Genomic DNA, 23,528 nt, shown 5'->3' with positions numbered 1-23,528 from the left:
ACGCACCAAGGTTGGGAAATGAAAAACTTTTCCTAAACTTCTCTTTTATAAATACCATTATGACTATTAACATTTACATAGTGCTTACTATGTGCCAGACACTGCTAAGCTCTTTACAAATATGACGTCATTTGATCCTCATGACCACCCTGGAAGGTAGATTTAAGACAACAGAGGAATTTGCTTGGGCTGAATCTGCGTCACAATCTTAGTAATAATCATAGTTATCATTAATATTGTACTTCAAGCTTTGTAGAACATGTTGCATATTATTTCATTTGATCCCCACAGGTAGGTACCATTATTATCCCCATTTTACAGATGAGGGAACTGAGGTTAACAGACACTGAAAGACTTGCCCAGGATCATACAGGTAGTGTCTGAGGCCAGATTTGAACTCATCTGCCTCACAAATATTAGCACATCTTATGATGGCAGGAAATGAAGCTTCCAATAAGCTATATGGCATAGTGATAGATCACTGTTCTTGGAAAGCAGGGAGAAACAGGATTAAATCATGCCCCAGACACTTACTGTGTTGACCCAGGGCAAGTCACTTAACCTTTTTCAGACTCAGTTTCCTCATCTGTAAAAAAGGAGATAATAATAGTACCTTCCAGTGGGGATCAATGAAATAATATGCAACATGTTCTGCAAAGCTTAAAGTACAATATTAATGATATCTCTGATTATTACTAAGATTGTGACACAGATTCAGCCCAAGCAAATTTCTCTAATGTCCTAAACTTGAGGCTTCCTGGCTTCAGATCCAGGCATATAAGAGCTCAGGGTTACATTTACAGGATGGGTCAAATACACTCAGAGATGCAAAAGGAAAGACTCCCAGTGACCCAGGATGCCCACTTGTCTGAACACAACAGCTATACTGTTCTACTCCCATGATACCCTACTTGTCTTCTCCCTCCCATCACTTCCAAGGACTTTACAGGTTTCTAAGCAGTAGCAATGGAAACCACACCTATCCCTGTTTTTATGCACTGCTTGCAAGCATCCCCAGCATGAGAGAAGGTTGGTGCATGTCTCAGGGCTATTAGCTGTGGTGACTACCTCTTCACCCCTCCAGTTCTGTGGTACTCTGTTCTTTGCTGTACTAACAGCTAATGGCTTTCCTGCTATCTGGCATGCAGTGAAGTTGGAGGGTAACAGCCAATCAGACCACTCAGGAAGTTGCGTATGATGTCTATGGCAGGACCAAGTTAAATAGCTATGTTAGAGAAATTAAATCTTTGATATGGTTATGATGACACCAAGCTATGCTCACTACATGCTTTGCACACATGTGCTAACATTTTTTTCATTCCTTACTTCATTCAACAAATACTTTTCTAGTACCTACCAAATGGGAGGTGCTATGTGGAAGACAGGGAAGGTCTTTGCCTGTCCTCATGGAGCTTACAATCTCATAGGTAAGATAGCATATACACAAATAACCATAACAGAAGCAACAATGTGAAGAAGAGCCATGAGAAGCAAAGTCAATGTACTAAGTAAGTGTAGAGAATGGGGAGTTTATTTCTTGATAGGAAGACTAGGGATGATGTCATCTGAACTAGGACCTGGAAGGATGGGTAGGAATTGGGATACACAGTAAAGGCATTAGACATAGAAGAGCAGGAACAAAGACATAGAGGCAGAAAAACACAACACTCTTATAACCAATGACTGGAATATAGGAAGAGTAGAAGCAATGTGAGTGAGACAGGAATAAGGATTGTGTCTCTGATTTATGCATAAACAAACCTAAAATTAGAAGAAAATGAGGCCACTAGAAAAAAATCTTTGCAGTAAGTTTTTTTTCAGAAAGGTCTTGCCTACCGTGTTTCCCTGATAATAAGACACTGTCTTATTATTTTTTTTGGACAGAAAAACACCAGAGGGCTTATTTTCAGGGGAGGGCTTATTTTAATGAACATTGACAGCAATTTTAATAAACAGTTAAATGTGAACCAAAAAAATGTACCTTTATTCAATAAGCAAATCACTGGGGAAGAACAGGATGACGCGCTCACTGCTGCAGCTCTGATTGGATGCAGCTCGGAGCGCGGCGTGCGTTTCATGGGGGGGGGGACGGTGCATACAGAGGGTACCGTAATGTAGCGTGTAGCGCAGGGGATCACCTTCACTACAGTAGCAATCTCAATAGGGCTTATTTTCGGGGGAGGGCTTATTTTAGAGGAATCTTACACAGTAAGGGGAGGGCTTATTTTTGGGATAGGTCTTATTATCGGGGAAACACGGTATATCCATGATATATAAGGAGTTGATTCAAACGTACAAGACCAAGAGCTATTTCTGCCAATAGATAAGTGATCAAAACATATAAACAGTCACTTTTCAAATGAATAAACCCAAGCTATTAAATACCATAAGAAAAAATGCTCTAAATTGATGATTGGAGAAATATTAAATTGAACAACTTCCATGTTCCACTTCATTCCTTTTTGTTGTTTGTCCTTCCTTCCTGTCAGACTAGTAGGGATGACAAAAGATGCAAGTAACAGAAGTGCAAGATGTTGTTGGAAAACAGGTCTATCTATGAGTGCACTCTCAGTGGAGGTATGAGTTGGTGCCGCCATTTTGGAATGCACTTTAGAACAATGCTCCCCCCAAATTATTAAACTGTGTGTACCCTTTGGACAGATATACCACTACTAGACACACACCCCAAGAAGATCAAAGAAAAAGGGGAAAAATCCATATGTACAAAAAAATTTTTTTAACAGTTCTTTTTGTAGAAGCCAAAAATTAGAAACCAAGATGGGGAGGAGCATCCTTTTGGGGAATAGCTGAACAAATTATAATATACGAATGGAATATGCCATAAGAAATGACAAAATGGATAGTTCCTGAGGAAACTAGGCAGATCAAAGTGAACAGAACCAGGAGAACAAGTAATACAATGACAACCCATTCTAGAAAACACAAAGAAAGACTTTAGTACTCTGCCCAATGCAAAGATAGGTCATGAATCCAAAAGACCAAGATGAAACATGCTGCTCAACTTTAACCAGAAACATGATCAACTTAAAATGCAAAAAGACAAACATTTTCAGACCTGGCCAATGTGGGCTCCTGTTTTGATTAACTATGCATATTTAATGAGAGGGGGTTTTTATGTGTTCAATTGAGGGAGCAGTAGAAAACACAGATTATAAATGTATGTACATTTTTTTAAAGACTTGGTAACTATATGAAAAGTACAAGAGGAGTCAAAGATGGCAGTGAGATCTCTAGTCTGTTGGGATCATTAACAGAAACTAGGAAAAACAGAACTTAGGTTTCAGATATGCTAAATTTGGTGTTGTTGCTGAGAGCACTAAATATGGGGGGAAAACTGGTTCAAATCCAGGCTATACCAATTTTGCTACTTAATGTCTCTGGTCCTCAGTTTCCTCATCAAATGATGAGGTTAGACTAGATGGCCTCTATGGACACTTCTAGCATTAAATCTATGACACTGTATCCAGGTAGAAATGCACGGCAGATGGTGGGAACTTTAGGCCTGGTATTCAGAAAAAAAGATTAAGGCAAAGACTTGAGAGATTATCATAAAAGGAGAGAGACTAGTTGAAGAATTAGAGAAAGAACAGAAGAGGGTTGAGAAGAAAACCCTAGAGAATATCAATGTTTGACCAGGGATTTCATGGGAAGATGGTCTGAGAGAAGGAAGGCTGGGAAAAAGGATCCAGAGAGGGAACCAAGGAAGTTGGACTAAGAAGTAGGAGGAGAAACAGCAAAATATGGGAACACTTCTAAGAATGCTGTCAAAAGACCAACAATCACTCATACCTCAAATCAGCTCTATCCAAGGATCTCTGGGGGCACACAAGAGTTTCCTTGCTAAAAGCTGAATAAGAATGTTGACTTTTTTATGCTATAGGTAAACCTGTAATTCAATGCTGATCTTGCAAAATTATCTACAATCTAGAACACAATTTTGCATGGGCAGAATTTTCTTCTTTACCTTATTTTAAAAAATTAATACATTTTGTTCTGATGCATGAGTCACTTCCTAATAAACAATCTCCACATAGCACTTTTCCATAAAAAAGACCTAATCCAAAGTTTTTGCTATTAAAATGACTGCATGACTGCATGAGTGAGAAAGCATTTATTATTTACTATGTTCCAGGAACTGTACAAAGCCCTAGGGACACAAATACAGCTGAGCAAGATGGCCTTACCCCTGTGGAGTTTTTCGTACCAAGGAGAGATGAGGTAGAAGGGGAAAGGGGGCACTCAAGTATAAGAATGATTTGAAAACAGCTGGAAAGAGAGGTATAGATCTGGTGCCAGGCAAGATAAGGCAAAAACTCGCCTTTCAGAGTTCAGAGTCTCAGTCTCTGTCTCCTGCATCTGAGGCAGAGGAAGATGAGGAAGATCACCCAAAGGAAGGCCACAAGATTTGTTAAGGAAGAGCTAGGAAATGTAACTGTTCAGTCTTATACATTCCCCCTTGTTTTTTAAATAAAAGGATAACTAACAAAACCCCTCAAGAAATAGAAAGAGAAATATCATTCAAAATAACCACTGAATGTATAAAATATTTAGGACACTCTATACCAAGATATATACAATGAACTATTTTAATCTTTATAGAAATGACAACAGACCTAACTAATATGAGAAATGTTAATTGCTGATGGGTAGGCTGTGCCAATATAAAAAAAATCATAATACTATCTAAATCAGTTTATTTATTCAATGCACACCAATAAAACCACCAAATAGTTATTTTAGAGAGCTAGAAAACATATCAGCCAATAATAATAGTTAGCATTTATATAGTGCTTTAAGGTTTACAAAATACTGGGGCAGCTAGGTGGATAGAGCACAGATCTTGGAATCAGGAGGACCCTGAGTTCAAAACTAGTCTCAAACACTTACTGTGTGACCCTGGGAAAGTCACCTAACCCTGATTGCCTCAAAAAAAAAACAAACTACCTTACATATATAACCTCATTTAATTCTCACAACAACCCATGAGTTATGTGGCATGGTGTTATTTTCCCCATTTAATGGATGAGGAAATTGAGGTTGAGGGAGAGAAAGTAACTTGCCCAGGATCACAAGGTACTAACACTAACAAGTGTCTGGAGGCAAGGTTTGAATTCAAGTCTTCCTGACTCTAAGCCCAAGATTCTTAAGTGTTTAGCACTTTGATTTAAGTGAGGCAGGGGATAAAAAAAAAAGGCACCAATACAATTCCTGCTTCCAAAGAGTTCATATTCCAAGGGGGGAGACAACATACAAATAATTATGTATATACAAGATACACACAACATATGGGCAGGTCACTAGTGGAGGAGGGTGATTAGGGGGACTAGGGAAGGCTTCAGCTGCAGGTGGGCCTTGAGCTAAATATAAAAGGAGGTCAGGGAATGGAGAAGTTGGTGGGGAGAAGAGACATCATTCCAGGAAGAGAGTCAGTGTAAAATGCATGGAGTCAAGAAGTGTTATAGGTCCCTGCCCAAGCTCCTCTTAGTGGCTGTATTTTGGGCCCTTCTGGCGTAGAGTGAATGTCAATGGTAACTTTCTTTTCCTTTGGAACAGCAAACCTGAGGGTCTCCACATCTCAGCTTGATTTCTTTCTTTCTTTTTTTCTAATTAAAGGGGCCATCCCTTGACTCACTTCTTAAAGAGGCCTATTCACTGAATGGATGTTACCTCACTCTTAAGTGAGTGCATGAAAAGGCCTTAGTCTAAAAGAGACAGGGTCTCCCATTGCATCCTGGGCCATCTCCAGTTGTCCTGATGACTATCTGGCCACTACACCCAGATGGCTCTGGAGGAGAAAGTGAGGCTGGTGACCTTGCACAGCCCTGCCTCGCTTAAATCAAAGTCAACTGCAAGTCATATCATCATCTCCCTGATGCCATGGTCCTCTTCAAAAACAAAGGACAAACACAACAATGTGAGGGACAGCAAGATGAACTAGAGAATATGTGGAAAGGAGGAAATGAACAACACTGAAAGGTGGGGAAGAGCTTTAAATCAAAAAGAGGATTATTGTATATATGACCCTTGAGGTAAGATCTTAGCTTCCTAAACTATATAAAGATGAAGGGAATAAGCATTTATAGAGCTCCTACTGTGTTCCAGGTACTTTATTAAGTGCTTTAAAAACCAAACATTATCTCATTTGATCTTCACAACACTCACGAGACATACATACTATTATCTTCATTTCATAGTTGGGGAAACTGAGGCGAACAGAAATTAAATATCTTGTTTAAGGTCACACAGCTAGCCAGTGTGAAGTGAAATGTAAAAAATAGAACCCTTCTAAAACAATGCTGTTCAGTTATTTTTCACTCATGTATGACTCTTCATGACCCCATTTGGGTTTTACTTGGCAGAGATACTAGGGTGATTTGCCATTTCCTTCTCCAGCTCATTTTAACAGATAAGGAAACTGAAGCAAATAGAGTTAAGTGACTTACCCAAGGTTACACAGCTACTAAATGTCTGAAGACAAATTTAAACTCAGGAGGATGAGTCTTTCTGACTCCAGGCCCAGCACTGTATTCACTCTCTAAAAATGGATTTCTAGGATTCTTCCTTTCAAAGGCCAGAAACCTTTATCATATGGGATAAGAATCCTTCTTTCTAGCAGGCATTCTCTAGTAGACTGACTGTGTCTTCTTCTTCATCTTGGGACATGATGGAATTTAAATGCATAATTTTTACATATACATCAAAGCAATTGTTTAGCCCAGGTTTCTGAGAGAAATACACTTTGTTCCCCTTCAGAAATAATCACAAGAAAACGGTAGCTTTAACTATATAATTCATTAAGTCTAATAACATTTATTAAGTATCAACTGTATGCAAGACTCTGTGTCCAGGTGTTAGGGACAGCAGACAAACACATATTTTTAAACCAGTTCCTTCCCCTGAGAGGATTACATTCTTCTAAAGGGACAAAGTATGTGAACAGATAAGTAAATACATGATCATTTGAAGCGAAGGAAAAGAGCTCTAACAACAAAGAGTTTCCTGTTGGAGACACTCATGAGCTGAATCTCATTTCTCTCCAGGGAGCACTTCTGACTGTCTAGACTTTACCACACCACCAAAACCTCTGTACCCGGTAAGCTGACTCTACCCCTAGACTTCTCCCTCTGGAAGTACCCTCTCCACCCCTGCTACCTCTTCCTCTGATTGGTAGGTTTCTTTTAGAATCTCCATTTAAAGGAGAACGCCCTCCAGTCACATCTTGAGTCCACTCCAGGCTACACTTCTGACTCTCTAGAATTTAAGGGTTGTCATTCACCCTCAAGCTTTTCAGCTTCCTTTTATGTACCATCCTCCCCCTTTGAATGTGAGCTCCTTGAGGGGAGGAACTCTCTCTCTCTCTCTGCTTGTAGTCCTAGAATTTAACACCATGCCTGGCATATGGTAAAAACTTTAATAAATGCTCAATTGCTTAAGTTGAACGCCAAGGGGAAGTGAAGAGGGAGCATGTTCCAAGTCCAGGGTCCAAGGGAGATGGACTGTTGACTTTATCAGTGAGCAAGTGACCCAGTTTGGCCTGAATGCAGAGTGGAGGAAGGAGAGCAGTGTCTTGTACATCTCTCCAGATTGTGAAGAGTCATAAATGACAAGCTAGGTAGATGCAAATGGGAGTAACATAGTACATGAGTCAAGACAGAACGTCCTCAGACATGCGTTTAAGGGAGATTCTTTTGACCATCATGTTGGGAATGGATTGAAAAGTGAAGGCTTTTCTAACAATTAACATGAGGGGTGAGAAGAGGCAAAACTAGGTAGTACAAGCAGGGAAAAGAAGTGAGATGTGGTGTGTTGAAAGAATGGAAAAGACTTTGCAAGTGACTGGATATTGAGGAGGGGAGTGGTGGTGAGGATAAGGGTTGAGTGTGATATACAGGTTTTAAGTGAGAGTAATCAGGAAGATGATGGTGTTTTTAATGGGAAAAACAAAACAAAACAAAGTTCTGATAAGGGGGATAGGGATGGAGTAGAAGTAATAGGGATACAGGCAGGAGAGGTACCATGGACAGAGCCACATTACCAAATCTCAGGACAGAGATGGTATCCAGGAAAAAAAAAGAGGGTGTGGTCAAGTGACAAGAGTGATTTCCAAAACAGACAGTGCAACTGATGCTGTGAACATTCATTTAGATCTTCAAGCCACTTTCTGATGAGTTTTTAGTCCTGTTACTGAATTGGCCAGATTTAGAATGTTCTACATCAGTGAAGCCCATCCATTTCCCTAAAGGGATGGGTGGGGCTTGTCTTCATATGCCACCACATTGCCTCTTGCATTACTAATTATTTCTCATACTCATAAAAGCTTAGCTTCTGGGGAAGAAGCAGGACCCTGTTGTAGGGTCAAGCTAGTAAAAATTATTTAGACTTCTACTAGCTTAACTTTGTAGCTTGACCTTTTAAGTAGAACAAAACAAGCTATGCCTATGTAAATACTTATTTTCTTCCTCTGTCCACCAAGAGATGTTTAGAGACATCCATCAACTTCTGTAAGAATTCTTAATGCTCTGATCATTGGCTGACATGATGGACAGGGCAGCCTTGTCAACAATATTTTCCACAAAGGACAGAGAGTTCAGGTCAAGGGAGTTCAGTAATTTTCTTTGGCTAAAATGGTACATTTAACCTCTTCATACATTCTATCTCTGGTTCTTTCAAAAATATTCATGAACCACGTTGTTTAACTCAATTGAAAATTTCCTATTTCAGTGTTTTAAAAAAAGGCCTTATTTGGGACTAGGGTAGGATAGCAGGTACTCATGATTCATAAACCCTAGTGGAATCTAATAAATTAAATGAAAGTTAAAAAGTATTACTAACCATATTCAATTCCAAATTTGTTGCTACTATTTTGGGGCTAAGTGAATTCTAGCCAAGTATTCTGTATAGTCCTCAACAGTGCTAAGGACTGGACACAGAACCTGGTCATGTTGGAGTGTAGCCACACACAGAGTACTGGCCAAGTGAGAGGATGAGGTCTTTAATGGATCCAAAATAAAATTCTTATTTCTGTCTCAATGCTGCCACAAAGAATCTAACAATCAATTAAGAGTTTTCCGGTGATTTTGTTGTTATTTAGAAAGAAATTATTTAGAAGTAGGGTAACAGACTACTCCGGAAACTTCTATTTATTTACTAATCTAACTCCATAAAACCCTGGTTAATAATAGCAATTATGATGATAATAATAGCAAGTATTTACATAGCAGTTTGTGAAACACTTTACTATAATCATTTGATCTTCACAACAGACTTGTAAGGCAGGTGCTATTATTATCCCCATCTGACAGATGAGGAAACTGAGGTTGAGAGATATTAAATGCCTTGCCCAGGGTCACACAGCTAGTGAGTATCTGAGTCAGACTCTGAATGGAGTTCTTCCTGACTCCAAGTCCAACACTTTCTCCACTGTTCCTAGGAGACAGGTAAGTAGTTTCTGCATTGATGAAACCTAAATTTACCAAAACTCTCAATTTAATTTTGAGGGCATCCAGATCTGTGATTTATTTTGAATCAGGCAATTCCTATTATGGAAACTCCTTCCACCAATGTATATCAGTAACTCATCTTTAAATGACACTCTTAGAAAACTGCATAGAGTGCCAACAGATGAAGTGACTTGTCCAGAGTCATTTAGTATATGTCAGAAATAAGACATGAAACCATGTCTTTGTCATCCAACAGACATACTTATTAAAATAATTAGATATTCACCTATATGTTTTACATTCCTCTCTCAGTACATTACCTCCTTATGATCAGGGTTTTCTTCCTTTTTCTGTTTGTATTCCTAACATTTAGCATGACGCTTTGCTTAATAAATGCATTTTCATTAATTTATTCATTCATTCAAACTATCACAGCCCTCCATTTTCCTGGTACTCATCCTTATTCATGAAAGTTACTTTGTTCTTGGTTTGATGAGGCAGATGTGCAGGATCTGTTTCTACTAGTGATTTCAATTATTGTTTCCTATAGATATGGAATTGATTTTTCAAAAATAATCACACTGGACATTTCACTGCATGGAAGAATGGACAAAGCAGAGCAATGATTCCAGAATCATAAGATCTGAGTTGTAATCGTGCATTTAAAAATTACTCCCTCTGCGACCTTGGATAATTCACTTAAACCTCCATGGAACCTCAGTTTCCTTTTTTGTAAGAAGAGAGTATTAGATAAGATCGCCTCTGAAGTTTCTTTCAGCTCTCTACATCTACGAAACAACAAATCTACAATCCTACATCTGTAGCATGCCATGTGTATCTACATACTCTAATAGATAATCAAATTATATCTTGACCATGTCTTAGTTCAACTAAAAGTGGTCAACTTAGTTCCACTTCTGTCTAGTTCAATTAGTGTGACAGACTTTAATGCCACATATTAGGAGTCAATTAGCAAGCAATACTATGATTAAAGTCATAAAATAAATGTTCTTAACATCTATAACCTGTAATAGAACATGGAATTTATAATATGCTCTTTCTGGAGAGAATATCAAACTATCTGTTTTATATTTTTAATAAGGAATTGCATACTGTCTTTCTCTTTTCAATATCAAGGATGCCATCACAGTTTGCCTATTTTATTTAATAAAGCATGTTAAAAAGAAAAGACTAAAGGAAAGGAATGTTTCTCTGCTAAAGACTCAGGAGAAACAGCTCAAGACTTTGAAGGACATCCAGACAATGGAGTGCCTCACTTCCTGGAGACATGCCAAATCCATGGCTGAACGGCACAAAAAAACAAGTTTAAGAGGCCAAGGTATGCTGGTTAATGGATCTGAGTCCACAGTCATATGCTCCAGGATTTATTGTCTAGGTTGAATTTGGATGGGAAATTGAATAGGAATAGCTAAAATGTTCTGCATAAACCAGTGTAATGATTGAGGTAGACACACCTTTTAAATCAAGAGGTAGGGAAATGTTGAGTTAAAAAAAAAGACCAGTTTCAGAGAACCATAATTACATAAAACTTGGAGTAGCTTCCTGTATTTGTCTGCAATACAAGTCACTCCACAAAGCTGTCCGTTAAGTGGCATGGTGAGTATTGGACTTAGGGTCAGGAAGACCTGAGATCGAATCCTACCTTAGATACTCTCACTAGTGACTAGTGAGTCACTTAACCTCTTTCATATTCAGTTTTATCAGCTGTCAAATGGAGATAAATATAATGCTTATAGAAACATTCCAAGTGTTAAATGAGATAACTGAGTATTTAACAAATCTTAAAGCACTGTACAAATGTTAGTTATCATTAATGAGTACCATCTCAGAAAGTGTGTTAGTTTTATGTGATAAGCAAATGATATTAACTCACATGTCTTCTACTGTGATGTCTTTCAAGATCTGGCAGTAATCCACATTCCAGACTGCCTGGTCATCCCAAACTTTGGACGCTAATAGAATTGCGCCAAGTACGATTCTCTTCCAATTTGCTGGACAGATATCTATCTCTGCGTAAGTTAAAAGTCTTTCAAGATATACCTGGGAACACATGAAAATGCCAGAGCTAAATGACTTTAGTTTGCTTTTTTTTCATTTATCAACATAAACAGAAAAAAAATATTTAAGTACTGAAAACATAGCCTTCATCTCCCTTTAAAAAGGGAGCTACCATTTGAATTCAGGTCCTCCTGACACCAGGGCCGGATCTCTATTCGGGGCATCACCTAGCCACTCCAAGGGAGCTACCATTTGAGAACATTTGGTTTGTCAAGGCTAAAGGGCTCAACAATTTCAGTGGAGTCTCCTACAAAGATCAGGCCTGGTGACCTTACTAGGCTTGACTTATTTAATTTTACCAGAATTATTAAAGAGACCAAATAATTCCTAGCAACCACAAGGCAGCTGCTCTCACCATATCATGCAACACAATTACCAACACCTTTTCAAATATCATAAAATGCTCCAAGAAGAACAATGAAAATATAAAGAAGGCAAAATAGTTGTAATTGGTTTTGTTTTCTAAAAATATTTAGGCCCAAACTGAAAAATTAGATCAGTGAGGAAAGAGCTAAATAACTGTCACAATTCATCCTGAAAGCAAACAAGTAATATTGATGGCCATCTTTCATGATGGTGCATCAAATCAAAAAGCTCGTCAAAGAGATACTGTGACATGGGAGATAAGAAGCACTGGATTCTGGAGTCAGGAGAAATTTGATTTCAAATCTCACCTCTGACATTAGCTAGGGAATGAGATGGGCAAGGTTTACCTTCTGTGATCTTCAGTGTCCACATCTGGAAAATAGGGATAATACCTGTGGTACCTACCACTTAAGGTTATCATGAAGTTCAAATGAGGCAAAAATAACACCTACCATTTATATAGTACCTACTATGTTCCAGGCACTGTAATAAGTGCCTTATAATTATTATCTCATTTGATCCTTACAACAACCCTCAGAGGTATGTGCTATTATTGGCTCCATTTTATGGATGAGGAAACTGAGGCTGACAGAGGCTAAGTGACTTATCTAGGGTCATCACATCAAGATCAGGGCTCTTACCCACCATACACCAAGTATCACTGTAAACTTCAAAGAGCTGCATAAATGTAACTATTACAATTCTTCTAGAATAATGCATTTTATGAACCTGTGTTATCCTTGTATGTATAATGAAGATATACCTTTTTTTAGTTTTTAGCAAACATGGTGAAGTGCCTTTAAGCAGTTTATCAGTACACACATTTGACTGCAACAAGACTAAGCAAAATGGATGGAAGACACATCATCCATGTTTTCTACATGCTTGCAGTCTAATTATATGGAAGGCATTCAGAGAGAATGATAAAACAGAGAGCTAGCAATACTCATGCACAAAGAATAACAAAGGGGAGTAAAGGTGGTAGAGTAGAAACAGGACATCCACTCTGCTCCTGCTTCCACCTCCTCCAATTCATGTAAAAAATGACCCTAAACAAACTTTGGAGCTATAGAACCCACAAAGCGACAGAGAGAAGCTAACTTCCCACTGAAGACAGCCTGAAAGGCCGGCAGGAAGGGGCCAGCACAGCACTCTGGGAGCCAAGCCCAGCCCTGCGTGAACCTGCAGGTTTTAGCCTCAGGGTGGCCACAACCAGGTGCCGGCTGGACTTCAGATCACCAGCAGCTGTGGAGGTTTCCAGAAGTATCAACCCATAGATGCTAAGGACAAAGTGATAGGTCAATGCAGTGTAGACTTTGGGATCTAGTAGTTTGGGAGTGCAATCCAGCCTTGATCCCTTGGAGGGAGAAGCCACTGAGACACCTGTCACAGCCGTGCCACATGGCAGCTTCAGCTCTTGGCCTACAGAATGTAGGGGGACCAAGAGACCAGTCTGAGGGGTTATTGCTTTTGCTTTAACCTGCTTGGATCTGGATTGCGGTCCAGGGTTGAGGTCCTGGGGTTTATAACCAGCTTGCCAGAGCATGTGGAGGCTTCAGAGAAGCCCCAACTAATACCTTTGGCAGCTGAGAAAACCCCAGTGTTTGGGACAAAAGCTCCCCTGTCTGGTGGCAGAGTTCTACTGTGGCAAAAAGCCCAAAAGTCAAGTAATTGAGTGGCAACATGAGCAGGCAAAGGAAACAAACCAAGCAGAGTAATCCAACTTTACACTCCTATTTTGGGGACAAAAAGGATCAAAGCATGGAATAGGAGGAAGACAGTGAAGTAAGAACTCCTGCACTAAAAGTTTCCAAGAAAAATACAAGCTAGTTACAGGCCACAGAGGACCTTAAGAAGGATTTTGAAAACCAAATAAGAGAAATAGAGGAAAAATTGGGAAGAGAATTGAGAACAATGCAAGAAAATTATGAAATGAGACTCAACAACCTGACTGAAGAAAATAACACCTTAGAAAACAGACTAACTCAAATGGCAAAAGAGGCTCAAAAAGGCAATGAGGAGAAGAATGCCTTAAAAAGCCAAATTTGCCAGATGGAAAAATAATCTCAAAAGCTCACTGAAGAGAATCATTCCTTCAGAATTAGATTGGAGCAAATGAAAGCTAGTGACTTTATGAGAAATCAAGATACTATTAAACAAATCCAAACAAATGAAAAAATAGAAGGCAATGTGAAATATCTCATTGGGGAAACCACTGACCTGGAAAATAGATCCAGGAGAGATCATTTAAAAATTATTGGACTACCTGAAAGTCATGATCAAAAAAAGAATCTAGAAATCATCCTTCAAGAAATTCTCAAGGGAAATTGCCCTGATGTTTTAGAACCAGAGGGCAAAATAGAGGTTGAAAGAATCTACCAATCACCTCCTGAAAAAGATCCCAAAAAGAAAACTCCTAGGAATATTATAGCCAGGTTCAGGAATTCCCAGATCAAAGAGAAAATATTACAAGCGGCCAGGAAGAAACAATTTGAATATTGTGGAAACACAATCAGGATAACACAGGATCTGGCAGCTTCTACACTGACGGACTGAAGGGCTTGGAATATGATATTCTGGAGGGCAAAGGAGCTGTGATTAAAACCAAGAATCACCTACCCTGAAAAACTGAGTATAATGCTTCAGGGCAAAATATGGTTATTCATTGGAATAGAGGACTTTCAAGCATTCTTGATAAAAATTTGATGAATAGAAAATTTGACATTCAGATACAAGAACAAGAGAAGCATGAGAAGGTAAACAGGGAAAAGAAATCATAAGGAACGTATCAAAGTTGAACTATTGACATTCCTACATGGAAAAAACCATAATTGTAACTTATGAAACTTTTCTCAGTATGAGAATAGTTGAAGGGAATAGAAATGTGTGTTTATAGATATATATACACAATATATTTATACATACATATATATGTCCATATAGGAGGGTATATGGGTGTGTGAATACATATGTGAGTGTGTATATATATGTGTACAGGTATACATAGACAGATGGCATAGGACCAATTTAATGGGAAGGGATTATACTTAAAAGGTGAAATTAAGAGTTGAGAGAGAAATATAATCAGAGGAGATAGGGGGAGACAGAATGGGGTAAATTATCTCATATAGAAGAGGCAAGGGAAAACTTAAAATGGGAAGGCAAAAGGGAATGAGTCAACCTTATTCTCATTGAATTTGGCTTAGGGAGGGAATGATATACACACTAAATAGGGTATCTCACCCTACAGGAGAGTAGAGGGGAAGGGGATGAGAGGGGGGATGATGGAAGGGAGGGCAGGCTAGGGGGGAGGGAAGTTGGAAGCACCCACTTTTGAAAAGGGACAGGGTCAAAGTAGAGAATAGAACAAGTGCGGGGGTGGGATAGGATGGAGGGAAATATAGTTAGTCTTTCACAATATATCTACTATGGAAATGTTTTGCATAGTTACACATGTACAACCTATATTGAATTGCTTATCTTCCCAGTAAGGGTGAGTGATGAGGGAGGAAGGGAAAGAATCTGGAATTCAATGTTTTAAAATCAAATGTTTAAAAATATATTATTAGTATTATTATTTTACATGTAAATGGGACCAGACATAGAGATACACGCACTGGGGCATAGAGATCCACCATGCCCTACTGGAAAGTTGGAGGGGAATGGGGGAAGATATGGGAGAGAACAGATTGGGGGAGGGAATATTCAGTAGGATCGCTGTTTTGGGGTGGTGAGAAGGGGGAAAATGGGGAGAAAATCTGCGACTCAAAACTTGTGGAAATGAATAATGTAAACTAAAAAATAAAAAAGAGAGAAAAAAGAATAACAAAGCAATTTAATCATATATTTCTACCAGTAGTATATATTTTTGGACTTTAGGTTTCATTTTATATATAAAGTATACCAAAACAGCTAGATAAAAAGACCCTGCTCTGATGCCTGACTGTGGCATAGAGAAATCCATGTGTTTTGGAAAGCTATGCCAAAAGATCCCAAGCTTTGGCAGGTGCCAACCACACTGGACAGATACCAGGTGGATTGTGTCTGTGCTCCAAAGAACCTTTCCAGCTCTAGGCCTATAATGCCATCACCAGCCTAACTATGTTTAAATTCTTCACAAGACTGGCTGCAGGGTGATTAATTCTTCCAACACAACTAATCTCAAAAACCATCTGCTAAGTTATGGAAAGTGTGACTGGTAGAATGGGTTCTCACACTATTCTCAAAGTATTGAAGTGTTTGTTTATAAAAGGCATTAAGAGACATTGGGACACTGGGGAAGAATGATGCTAATGAACTATGTGTAATATGGAGAACTCAAACAGGCAATGTTTCAAGCTAAGGGATTCTAATACTCATGAATGGGGTGGGATAAGTCAAAATGTAGTCTATGGCATAATTTAAATAGGGAAGGTTTCATGAAAGAAGTGTAAACCTTAGGAAGGACTTGAGAAATGGAGGTATTAAGGCAGATTTTGAGGGAAGAAATATGAAATACAAAGGGCAACACTGAAAAGTTGTAAAGGAGGAGTATCAGATATGTATAGCAGAAATTCATTAGTATGAGTAAACCAAAAGTCAGATCCAGGAAGAAGGGAGAAATAAGGAAGGTTGACCTACATGCAAATTCTGAGATGATGTGACATAATGCAGATAAAGTGCTGGGCTCAGAGCTGAAAAGAACTAAGTTCAAACTCTGCCTCACATACATACTAGCTGTGTGACCTTGGGCCAGTCATTTAACTTCTCTCAAATTGAAGCTCCACATCTGTAAAATGGGAATAGATAATAATAGCCTCTATCTCACAGGATTATTGTGAGAATCAAATGATTCTCACAAATGATAATATGTAAAGTGCTTCAAACAAACCTTCACATAAGCTAAATGTTAGCTATTGTTATTATTGTGATCTAACAAGTTAAAATACCAGGAAGATTTTTTTTGTTTGTTTTTATTATGTTTTAACTCTGGGATGCAAAAATCCTCCATTCATTTGCTACTAACTATTGACGAGGATTTTTCAGTTCATTAAACATACTTTTGTTTTCAAGTGTATATATAAATGTTCTCTGTGGGTACAAAGTCAAAAAGGAGCCCAGAGGGTGATTTTGGGATGGTTTCATCCACAATGGAAGATCTCGTCTTAGGGACCTGCCCCATTGATGCAAAGTGTAATAGGAGAAAGCTACGATAGGATTCTGGCTTTTCTTCTTAGTGTTCTAACAAAACTACTTTCTCCAAGATCACAAATGATACCCTAAATCTTCTCACTCATAACTTTTGTATTTGGATCAGAGTCATTATATACACATCCATCCCCCCAATCTCCAACACACACACACATACACACACACACACACACACAGAGTGTCAACAAAGAAACATAATCAGGCAAAGCATCTGATACAGTGATCAAATCTGACAACGCATTGTCCTACTAGACTCTCACCTCTATGCCCTGAAGGGTGAAGTATGTCTCCCTGTGTCTACTCTAGGACCCTCACTGATTTTTCAATTGCTCAGAGTTCAACTTCTTTTTGGTGATCTTTTCATTTACATTGTTAAAATTGGTGATCTTTTCATTTACATTGTTACAATTACTGTACATATTGTTTCCTTGGTTCTACTTGTATTATTCTGCATCAGTTTATGCAATCTCCCATTTTTCTCTAAATTCCTCATATTTAATATTTCTTACTCTACATTAAAATCCCATTACATTCATATGCCATGGCCTCTTCAGTCATTTTAAAATCAATAAGCCCTCACTTTGTCTAGTTCTTTGTTATCACAGAGTATGGTTATGAATATTTTGGTATATAATGGATCTTTGTTTTTGTCTTTTACTTCTTTGGAGATATTTTCAATAGTGAGATCACTCAGTAAAAGGGACTAGACAGTTACCAACTATTTATTAACTGCCAATTCCAATCCTTTTCTTAGTTCTCATCCTCCTCCTTGGCTTTTCTGAAACATTTCCAACTATTTATTAACCATCTCCTCCTTTATACCCTCTCTCTGTCCTGCCTTGGCAACTAGGAGAGTTTTCTTTCAGCTCTTCTCCTAACTAGGGATCAATTGCATCTCTACTGGTTCATCTTCCTCCTCCTACCCCCTAAGTATGAATGTCCTCTTACTACAAGGGTCTCCTCTAGGTTCTCTAGCCCTCATGTAACATGTCCCAAATGGAAGTCATCATCTTCCCACTACATTTACTCCCTACCTCCTAACTTCCCTGTTTTATTTGAGGGTGCCATCTTGCTCCCAGTTATCCAGGATGAAAACACTGATGTCATTTTCATTGTGCAGAATGAGAAAGTTAGAAGAATAGAAAACATCAAAATTTTAACTTACTTGCCAAATGTTAGAGGTTTGATCTCTATAATATCTTTTGCTACCATTACCTAAGCAAAAATTATTACGACCTATCACAGGGCTATTTTAACAGCTTCATATTTCTTTTTCTCTCCTCCATTCTCACCACTGGTCAATGCATTCTTCACAGAGCTAGGCATGAAAATCATTTTCATAAAGAACAAATTTTCCAAAATAATTTCCCCTACTTAAAATGGTTCAATATGGCCACGAGGATAAACTATAAACTCCTCAGCCTGCCATTTAAAGCACTCCTAAATATGAGTTCAATTAGTCTTTCCAGACTTAATGAAAATGAATGAGAGAAAAAAAGACCACCTTGTTTTTGCTAGAGCAATGAGCAAGAAAAGGCAAAAATGATCCCATATACCTCCATACCTAGAGAAGTGTACATAGTTCAAATCTGTTCAAGTGATCTTGGGCTGTAGCAAGATCTTGGAAGGGACAGAATGGAAGAAATATCAAAATCTGGATGTGGTATTTTAGCTAAAATGATTTTATTTTAATAAAATAAAAATGTCATTGTCTGGGACTGCAAAATCTTTTTATTAAGTCAGATAAGGAGCTTAATAAGTGATTGTTGATTGATTACATAGAAAAAAATTGAAGAAAAATGAGATTACCTATAAAAAAGGTAAAAAGCATCAGAGAAAAATGAAATTTATAGAATGATCTATAAATCGATAACAGATTTGACTTTCAGCAGTGTACTGTTTGGGGTTAGGATTTTTATTTACATTAATATATAAGGAATCAAATAATCTCAAAGTTGGTATCTCAGTGGCCAGTTAGTCTAACCAATGCCTGTATGACATTCTTGACAAGTAGTCATGACTGAGAGATGTTCCTTCCTTGAGGATATATCCTAAGCTGCCTTAGGAGCTATCAGCTCTGAAAAGGCAGCCTACTCTACTTGTGGATGGCACTAATCATTAGAAAGTTTCACCTTCTTTTAAATCTAAATCTGCCTCTCTCCAACTTCTACTCCCTATTACTTTTTGTTATGTCTTCTGGGACACCAAGCAAAACAGGCCAAATTATCTCTTCCCCAGGACAATCCTTTAAGTACTTGAAGACAGTGATCATACCTCTTCCATAAGTCTCCCCTTTTCCAGGCTAAATATGGTCATTGTCTTCCAATTCATCCTTCTACGGCCTTATCTCAAGGCTTCCCACCACTCTCTTCTAACCAAAAAGTGGACTTAATACTCCAGATATAGTGTGATTGGGGCAGGGCCCACTGGTATACAGGGTCTATCACTGTCCTCGTTCTGGACACGGAGATTCTCTTTATGAGGGGCTATAATATCACACTGTTGTAACAGTCCACTAAAATCCTAGGATCTTTTTTTTCAAACTATCTAGCTTTGCCTCTTTATCTTTATACTGGATAAAGCTGCTTTTTTTAAAAATTTAAATATTCTTCCCATCTTATCCTCTGAAGTTTCATCTTATTAGATAGGGCCCAAAGTTGTTTGCCAAATGCGGCTTCCTGTGTCTGAAATGTACTCCTCCCCTGTATTTGTGTGCTGAATTTTTTCTCCTAATTTAAAGTTCCCCTCACCCAGGAGGCCTTCCTTAACCTTATCCCTTGTTCAAGATTAAAATGATCTCTTCTATCCCCCTTTAGCCCTTATAAAATACTTTGCTTACTTTTTTTTTCATTTAACACATATGATTTTGTACTTAGTATTTGTAAAACACAGCTGAAAAAAGTGATCATACAGCCTCTGACTAAAGACCCCCCAGGAGGGGGAACTCATTAACCTGAGAAAACTCACTCCACTTCCAAGTGACTCTAATTGTTAGGAAGTTTTTCCTTCTATCAAGTCTAAATGTGCCTCTCTGCAATTTTTACCCATTATTCTTGGTTTTGTCCTGTAAGGGCAAGTAGAAGAGTGGAATCCCCCTTTCACATCATTTCACAAACTTAAAACTAAAAAGGTCTCCATGTATTCCAAATACCTGATTATACAGATAAGGACGTGAAGGGATTTGCTTCGGGTGACACAGACTTCTTATCTCTCTTGAGTGTTCTCCAGTCTAAACATTTCTGTTCCTTCCCATGATACTGACATGGTGCTTTGCCATCCTGGTTGCCCTCCAGATTGTAGAGTGAACAGCTAAAGCTGCAAAGAGCTTTGAAAGCCAACTAATACAACTCCTTCATTTTGTTAAAAAAAAAAAAAAAGGCCTACAGAAGTCACACCGGGGCAGAGTGGGAACTTGAACCCAAATACAGCACCTTTTTCACAGCCCCAGACCACCTCCTCAGTGTGGAGGCTAAAGTCATAAACAGATGCCCTATTACAATCATCTGTTTAATAAATGCTTTGCTGAATAAGTGAATCATTTACAGAAAATCAAAACCCTTCAAGTTTGCTGAACTGTCATTCACCAAATAAGATGGGATTTAAACGATATACTTGAATTATAAATAAAAATGTGCCAACAGTTAGCTTGGATAGTCTTGAGTATGTCATTTAATATCAAGATGAACTTCCTAAAAAAAAAGACTGCACTCCAAGAGATGATGAAATGGGTCTTGGGCCAAAAAATATGGGTTCAAATCTAGTACTTATTAACCTGTGTGACCTCAGGCAAGTGTCCTCCCTAGGACTCAGTTTCACTTCCAAGTATAAAATGAAGGAGTTGGAATGGAAAGTCTCCGAGGTTCCTCCCAGCTCAGAATTTAATAAAGATAAATTCATGACACCAAACAGCAGGCTACTACTATTTAGTTTACAAGATCCAACGTTCATAGTCCTAACATAATTTACTGCCCTCCCCTCTTAGGGTGGCCTAACACAAGCACTGGTTCTGTTTGTCCTTCATTCTAGAAGAGGACCATGGCATCATGGAAATGACAACATGACTTGCAGTTGATTTTGATTAGAGAGGGAAGGCCGTGCAAGGTCACCAGCCTCACTTTCTCCTCCAGAGCCATTTGGATCCAGTGACCAGATATTCATCAGGACGATTGGAGATGGCTCAGGATGCACTGGGAGACCCTGGCCCTTTTAGGCTAAGGCTTTTTCAGGTTCTCACGTTGAGCAAGGTAATTCCCATTCAGTCAATGGGATGGCCCCTTTAATTAGAAAAAAAGAAATAAAAATCAAGCTGAGAGGTAAAAACCCTCAGGGCTGCTATTCCAAATGGGATTAGAAAGAGCAATGGCGTTCAAAGATATTTTACCAGCCCCAGAGAGACCTCCGAGAAGAGGACAAATACATGCAGTGTTACTGAAAGATAGGAACTGGAAACTTTCCCAAGATGGAAAAGCAAGATAAAGAGATTCCAGTGTGTCAGTGAAAGTCCACCCAGCAGGACTGAAATTTCAACAAGTTATGGCACTGTACATAGCTACCTGGGCAAACTTTAGAGGGAAACAGTTAACAAGCAGAAGCCAGGCCCCTCTCCAGTTTGGGAAAAGCTGCTGATGCAACATTTTCAGACAACTGCTCAAGAGTAGACATACTCTGACTTAGGACACCAAGCAGGCAAATGACCAGTGATGCAGAGAAAATAAATCATGAGAACCATTAGAAGATTAATGACAAAGTCTTTGGAGAGGCAGAAGAAAGGTTTGATAAGAGAACAGTCTGTCTCCTCTCGGGTTTAAAAAACCAAAAAGTTGTGGCAGGTAGGTGGTACAGCACATACAGCACTGAGGCCCTGGAGTCAGGAAGACCTGAGTTCAAATCAGGCCTCAGACACTTAATAGTTGTGTGACCCCAGGGAAGTCCCAACCTCAATGCCTAAAAAAAAATAAGATAAAAAAATCCTAGAAGACCACAGAATTTCAGAGTTATAGAAGCTAGTGAGTAAGTAGGGTCAACCTGGAATCATAAAGACCTGAGTTCAAATCCTACCTCTCACAGAAACTAGTTCTGTGACTCTAAAAGAGAAATCTGACCTCTCAGTGGCCAAGTCCACATGCTAAGCCTCAATATCTCTGAAAAGAGTCATTCACATTCTCTTCAGGGAGTTGATTCAAGGAATGATTTCATTCCACTAAATCACAAAAAAAAGAGATCATATCAATCCCCCCATTCTACAAATGAGGAAATGTAGGCCCAGTGTGGCCAAGTGATCTGTTCAAAGTCACACAGACAGTCAGTTGCAGAGTTAAGATTAAAACTCTTCCAACTCTGTCTGAATGCCGGGCTCTATCTACCAAGCTTTCTACTTCTTTCAAATAGAATATTAATAGAATATTTAATTGTATTAATTAATTTATTAATTATGTTAACTAGTTTTCAAACATGTTTACAAAGTAGTTTGCAAACATTATCTCATGTAAACTTCACAACATCACTGTGAGGTAGGTGCTTTTATTATTCTTGTTTTGTGGAGGAAAAAATTACAGCTAAGATGGGGTTTAGGGTAACTTGCTGAGACTCCTAAGGACCTTAACTTAAAAAGGCCAAGGTCTCCCACCACATTAGGGGCCATTGCCAGTTGTCTTAACCCATGTCTTGTCACTGGACTCAGATGACTCTGGAGGATATAGTGAGGCTGATGACTTTGCACAGCCCTGCCTCACTTAAATCCAATTCACTTGCAAGTCAAGACATCACCCTGTTGATGTCATTGGTCCTCTTTGAGAATGAAGGAAAAACAGCTATCTGTGAGCCTCCCATATTTAATGTCAAATGAAGTCCAACCCCACCCCACCGACAGGCTAAGTAAAATAGATTGAAAAGTGCCAATTGGATAGGTTAGGACTTCTACCAAAGGAGTATTTCTAGACATATAAATTAAGCAGGTAAGTCATCTCTTTCAGTAACAGGAACCAAAATCCCTGCTGTTAGTCAGACAGCGAAATATGAAAGAACTGAACAATAAACCTAATTCAGCAAAAAGTTGAGAGCCTAAATCTATAGCTTCACCAAATAAAATGAGGTCTCAAAGCCTCACATTTGAATTATAAATAAAAATGTGCCAATATTTAGCTTGTATAGTCTTGAGTTTTGACTATATCATCTAATATCAATATGGACTTTCTAAAAAAAATTAGAAACATCAGGAGGTGATATAATATACTGGAAAGAACTTTAAAAAAAAACTTTTTCAAATGACATCAATAAATAAACCAAATCCTCATTGTTCCTCACCCTAGCTGCTTATCCAACCTGCCTGGGACCAGAAGATTGAAGATATGGAGTTAAGAAGATACAAATCCAGAAATGCAGCCAGAATTCCAATGTGATCAAATTGAACAGACTTAGAGAGAAAACTATCAT

The 23,528-nt window shown here is 38.5% G+C and overlaps 1 protein-coding gene across 3 annotated transcripts in view; it reads right to left on the bottom strand.

The window, feature by feature from the left end:
- The window catches only part of CCNY (cyclin Y), a 310,615-nt gene that overhangs the window by 10,091 nt on the left and 276,996 nt on the right, over positions 1–23,528 (bottom strand). For all 3 annotated transcript variants that reach the window (XM_069086526.1, XM_069086525.1, XM_069086524.1), the window contains one exon: positions 11,356–11,522. In XM_069086526.1, coding sequence (XP_068942627.1) covers positions 11,356–11,522 — 167 coding nt within the window. The remainder of the gene's footprint in view (positions 1–11,355; positions 11,523–23,528) is intronic.

The sequence above is a fragment of the Petaurus breviceps genome, unplaced genomic scaffold (genome assembly GCF_028583685.1).
Source record: "Petaurus breviceps papuanus isolate PSGF00001 unplaced genomic scaffold, PetGlider_PUasm1.0 178, whole genome shotgun sequence".
NCBI classification, from domain to species: domain Eukaryota; kingdom Metazoa; phylum Chordata; class Mammalia; order Diprotodontia; family Petauridae; genus Petaurus; species Petaurus breviceps.
The sequence above is the reverse complement of the archived record's forward strand: the minus strand, read 5'-3'. Positions and strand labels throughout refer to the sequence as shown.